At 26.6% G+C, this 5,776-nt stretch overlaps 1 protein-coding gene across 1 annotated transcript; it reads right to left on the reverse strand.

The window, feature by feature from the left end:
- Window positions 1–342: 342 nt before the first annotated feature.
- Window positions 343–5,360, reverse strand: LOC120072875 (GDSL esterase/lipase EXL3-like). Its single transcript, XM_039025400.2, has 4 exons — window positions 5,058–5,360; window positions 4,147–4,277; window positions 1,767–2,256; window positions 343–664 (listed from the first exon to the last, which is right to left on the reverse strand). The coding sequence occupies exons 1-4, from the start codon at window positions 5,329–5,331 to the stop codon at window positions 468–470; spliced, it is 1,092 nt and encodes a 363-aa protein (XP_038881328.1). The 5' UTR covers window positions 5,332–5,360; the 3' UTR covers window positions 343–467.
- Between the last annotated feature and the right edge of the window lie 416 nt (window positions 5,361–5,776).

The following is a 5,776-nucleotide window of genomic DNA, read 5'->3' on the forward strand; positions in this document are numbered from 1 at the left end:
AGGATTTCGAATACTAGAAAATAAGTTGTTAAAAAAATACTCGAAAATAACAAAAAGCAACCACTCCCACGACCCCTCCAACCAACGAAATTGTGTGGGTCAAAACCGAAGATGAGTATTAAAATATAGATGTCGACATTTAGATTTCAATTTAAAAAATATATAGAATGATGTAAGTCGTAAAATTTATTAAAAAAAAATATATATATTTAGATTAATAATTAATCTGTTTTTATTCTCAAATAAAATTATAAATTTTGATATTAATATTATTATATATTCATATAAGATTAAATAGACAATATATTTTATATATATTTTACCGTAGTAATAAAAAAAATATTAGAGATATTAATGGATATTTAATATTGACGTAAAACTGTAAAACTGTTTGATTTAAGAAGGTATTGAGACGTGGACAGATATGAAAGGAGGTGCATTGAAAGAGAGAGAAACTATATATAATATCAGAAAAAATTACGAGGAGTGTTTTTAATGATTTGAAGGGTGAGAATCTTGTAAGCTTTGTTGGAAGGGTGGTAACTATCCCAGAAGATGTATTGATCAGGATCAGGGCATGTTAATTTTGTAGATAAAGGGTTGCATAGAACGCTGACTTCTATGGTTCCTGTCCCACAACATCCTTTCTTCGCCTCTTCGAATCCTGAATAAATTAATTCCAATATGTAACACCGTTATTTAAGAAAATAAATGTTTTTTCATAAATATATTTTTATTTAAATACGTGATCAAAACTATCTAAAATAGACTTTAAAAGCTATTTTGAAAGGTTGTTAAACACTTCATTGACTTATTTTTTAAATTAAACACTTGAAAATATATTCAAAACACACTCTTAATTCATAATATCATTAATTAATGAATAATAATTAATCTATTTTCTAAAATTGATTTACTTATTCACTATATTTTCTTTAAGATTTTGATTTTGATTTTTGAGGTTGAAATTACTTATTTTGCCTCTAGAGTTTGGAGGAATTTTTATCTTTTATATATAGTTGGATAAAATTTCATAAATAGTCTCTAAATTTTTATTAAGTTAAGAGATGAATTCTAAATTTTAAATTAATTGAGTTAAATTCTAACTTTCTTCTAAATATAGGAATCAGATTTATAGTTTAACCTATTTTTAATTACAGTGGAAAAATAATGAATAAAACTAGTATTTTAAACTAAAAATGAATAAAAGTAGTATTTGAAACTAAAAAGGAAATGAAAAACTTTATAAAACAAAATGTTAATTTAATTTGCTATATCAGTAACTTATGAGGTTTCGTCAAATTAAACAAACCAACCATTGTCAAAATGAGTATAATTCAATTTTTATAGTATTTATACTATCAACTTCGTAATTAGAGATTTAATTTTCCAATTAATGTATTGTAGAATATATTATTCCTATTAATTGAGGCTAATTTCTATTTGATACCTAGGATTTATCATTTTTACTCTAAATTTTTAGTATAGTTTTCATTTACGTTTTTAAGTTTCAAAATATTATATTTTTTCCTTAAAACTTAGAATTTATTTTTTTATTTAGTCTTCTATGTTGTAATATTATAGGCACTTTTACTTCAAAAAAATAAATAAATAAAACTCAAATTTCAAGTAAAAGAATATAACGTTTTTTAGAACTAAACTCAAAACTTAGGTGAAATGTAATCCCCCCCCCCCCCCCAATAATTTATGAATGAAATAATTATTTAAAAATGAATAGAAAAAAAGGAGAAAGAAATGAAAATTACCATTTTCAGCAGGGTTTTGAATGAGGGCAAGAAACGGAGTGTAGATGTCAAAATACACAAACTTAGAATCCGAATACTCATTTCCCAGCGAAGCAATCAACGACGATAGCTTCGAATTGAAAAGCTTCGCCGCTGAATTGGCGGCTTCGGAGCATCGTCGGGCGGCGCCGCCGAAGAGTGTTCTCTGCGACGGAACGCAGCCGATCGCCGGCAAGCTGAGAATTCCTATCTTTCTTCCTCCAAGCGCGTAAAGCTGATGGAAGAAACTGGACGCCGATTGGAGCATCAGATCGGTGTACGATGCGACGTCGTAATGGGGCCGCCGAAACGGCGTGATGAAATAGGTGTTTGCAATGTCGTCGCTGCCGGTGCATACAATTATTATGCTTTTTGAAAGAATCGCCGTTGCTTTTTCTTCTCCGACGGCGGCTTTTATCTTCTTGATGTAATCTTTGAACAGCTCCAGCTGGTCGTTTAGCGAAAGGACGGACTGGTTTTGATTTGGACCCAAATTAATTGCATTAAAAAAAAAAAAAAAAACCTTTCCTTCTAAATTTTCGATCTAGTTTTTATTTGATCTCCAAAACTTCTTTTACAATTATTTCATTTTTTTTATTTTTGAAAATTAAAAGTAGATAATAAACGAAGAATTTTGAAAGTAAAAGTAGTGTAGATAGACTTAATTTTAAAAAACAAAAACAAAAACAAAAAATATAATGGTTAGCAAATGAGATCTAGATTTTCAAATGTTACACATTTTTTCTTTTAAGTTTTGAGTTTTATTTCAATTTAGTATATTTGAGTTTTATTTTAATTTGGTTGACTTTCAAGATTTTATATTTTTAGCCTAAATTTTCATTAAATACTCACTTTTAGTCATTTATGTCAATTGCTATTAATTAATTAAAAATAATTATGAAGTAAAATTTTTTAAATTTAATTTTAAAATTGATAAAAAAAAGAGTGGAACTTAATTAATTATAACTCTTTTAATATTTAATTTATTAACATAAATTAGTACTATCGACGGAAAATGAATATTTAGTAAATAATCAAAGTTAAAAGTATAAATTTTGAAACATACAAACCAAATTGAAGCAAAATTCAAATGTTAAAAATAAAATTGTAACATTTTGAAATGTAGAGACTAAATTGAAACTAAACTCAAAACTTAAGAACTAAATGTATAACGTTTTAAAATTCGTGGACTAAATAGAAACTAAATTCAAAGTTTAGTGATCAAAAGATATTTTTTTAAAAAAATAATAATAATAATAAGATTTTTTTTTTCATTGTTCCTTATTTTTTTGACTTTTTAATTGTGAAAGATTCAATTGCTCTCTAACATGACATGAGTCATAAGTCTCAAATCATAATTCATTTCGGAAAAAAAAAGGGTCCTACCATACATAATTGATATATATCTATATATATATATATATTAAAAAGAAGTTTAAATATCATTTTCGTTTATATTTTTTAAATATCTAATTTTGGTCCAAATACTATTATTAACCGGCGATAAAATTATTAATGTTACTAGTTTATTATTGGTTTTTTAAGATAAAAGTCTCTGATAGTATTTCTCAGTTATAAAGATATATTATCTACCTAATGTATTTTCTTGCATTGAAATTATTATTATTATTTAATCAATTTCAACCAAATTTTATTTCAAAATAATTTAAAAAGTTGTTAAAAATATAAATATTAAATTTGGACCATTAAAAATATATCGACTAAAATGAAATGAAAATACTCAAAATATATAAACTATATATCTAAATCTTCGTGACCATATCAATCTTTTAAGTGTGATAATTGGTATCTTATCGTTTGAGCTATGTTTAGATTCGCACTACCATGTATTTGATTTTTTTTTTTTTTTATCATTTATCTATTTTTGCTAAAATTTAACTATTCATAGTTCTTAAAACAGAATTTTAAACAAATCATCATGAATTGAATATATTTTACATGTTAAAAAAGGTTAAATTATAATTGTAAATTAAACTGTATCTCCCATGGTCGATCTCAATCATAATCTTCTTCTCAAATCTATGAAGAAATAATTGAATTTAGTTTACGATTTTCGTTAAGAGAAAAAAAATATTTTTCTGTTCCTCAACTCCTCTTCTCCTTCGTTCTATTCCTCACCATTTAAAATAGTGTTATGAAACAATGATTACTCGCAATTCCTAACTTTGGTTATCAGTATAAGTTTTATGTCATTTGAGTTATATGTTTATTATGGTGGTTTGTATAGTACCGTAGATATGTAAAGATATGTGATTTTGTTCGTGCCTATTTTAATATATAGTATATAATTTCATAGACTGAAAAAAAAAAAAATCATTAATTGGTCAATGTATAAATGTACCGTTATCTTGGCCGTTAGAGGATCATATCCAGAAGCTCCCGAAGCAAAGCTGACGCCGGTGAGAAGGTCCTGCGTCGTCAAATGCGGATCAAGATACGCCGGCACTAACTCTTTCACACCAAACTCTTCCGCTATCAAGTTTTTCAACCCCAAAGAACAAAGTTTCAACAATAAATCACTAATATACCACATCAAGATTTAGAAGCAAATAAAATTAAAGCACATGAATATTCTCATTCCGCCGTGTTAAATTACGAAAATTATTTTTTTTTGGAAAAATTATTCGAAGATATCACCACAATTTTAAAATCATTTAATGTATAAAAGAAATTGTCAAAATAATTAAATACGTATATAGTAGTTATTGAAAGGTATGTATATACGTACACATACTTGTTTCGTCCAACCATTATGGAACATAGATTTTTTTGCTACCCACTTTCATTTTTTGTTTTAATACATTAAGTGGTTGGTTATTGAGATTTTGTTTAGTAACTATTTATGTTTGTTATCTCCTATATTTTAAATGACAAAATTATTTAAAAATTTTAGAAGAAAAAAAATTAAAGCAAAATTATTTTAAATAACAAAATTATTAAAAATGTTTCTAAATAATAATAAAAAATTACAGTCTATTGTGGAGATGGTCAGTGTTACTACATTTATAAATATTTTGAGTTCATTCTCCTATATTTGAAAACAATAAACTAAAATTCCGTTTGGATGAATGGTTGAATTTTTACCAAATTTAAAAAATAAGAACAACATTTTGAAGGTTATTTCTAAAAAAATTTGAAAGTAAAAATAGTTCAAGAAAAAAAAATATTACCAAATGATCTAAAATTTTTAAATATATATATATATTTAAAAAAAAAAAAGTTATCAAACCGATGAATGATAAGGAGCCCAACCTACAAAATCGGTGGGGATTTTGCCGTTGCTAAACCTTCCGGTCGGCGTTCCGCCATTGAAGTCTCTTCCATAAGGTGGAAAGTTGCATTTAATCGAAGTTTTGATGTAGTTATTGTTGCCTGGATCGACAATCGAATCTCCGAACACGATTATCGCCGGAACCGCCTCGTTTTCCGGTAGCAAGTTGGAAGAACCAGCGGCAGCGCCGACGTGGCAAAAGCACAAAAATAATATAAAACAAAAAAAGATCTCCAAGTAATTAGGAACCTTCATTTTGATTTGTGAGGACTGGTTTGAGTCAAGGTATGGGTGGATATATATATATATATACACTACATTTATATAATGGTAGTTTTGATTTATATAACATGTGACGTGTTTTGAGATCACTGGTTCTATGCGTCCGTTTTCACACCCGTTGATGATTTTGACATCTTCTTTTTAATAAACGCCTCTTTCTTTCCTCTTGACAATGTTGGGAGGGATAAAGACGGGGATTTTGATGGTATTTGGTTTAATTTTGAAAATAAGTCATTTTAGAAAAATTAAAAGTGTTTGAAAATTATTCAAATCTATTTTAAATCGATTTTATCAAAATAACTTAAATAAAAATGAGATTTTTAAAAAACATGTTTTTTCTTTAATCAATCAAAACATACCCTTAAAAGATCAATAGTCAGGTTTCAAATGTTTTTCAAAATAGTTATTTCTATTTAAA

Source organism: Benincasa hispida, chromosome 3 (genome assembly GCF_027475165.1).
Source record: "Benincasa hispida cultivar pf3 chromosome 3, pf3_genome.v1.1, whole genome shotgun sequence".
In the NCBI taxonomy this organism is placed as follows: Eukaryota; Viridiplantae; Streptophyta; class Magnoliopsida; order Cucurbitales; family Cucurbitaceae; genus Benincasa; species Benincasa hispida.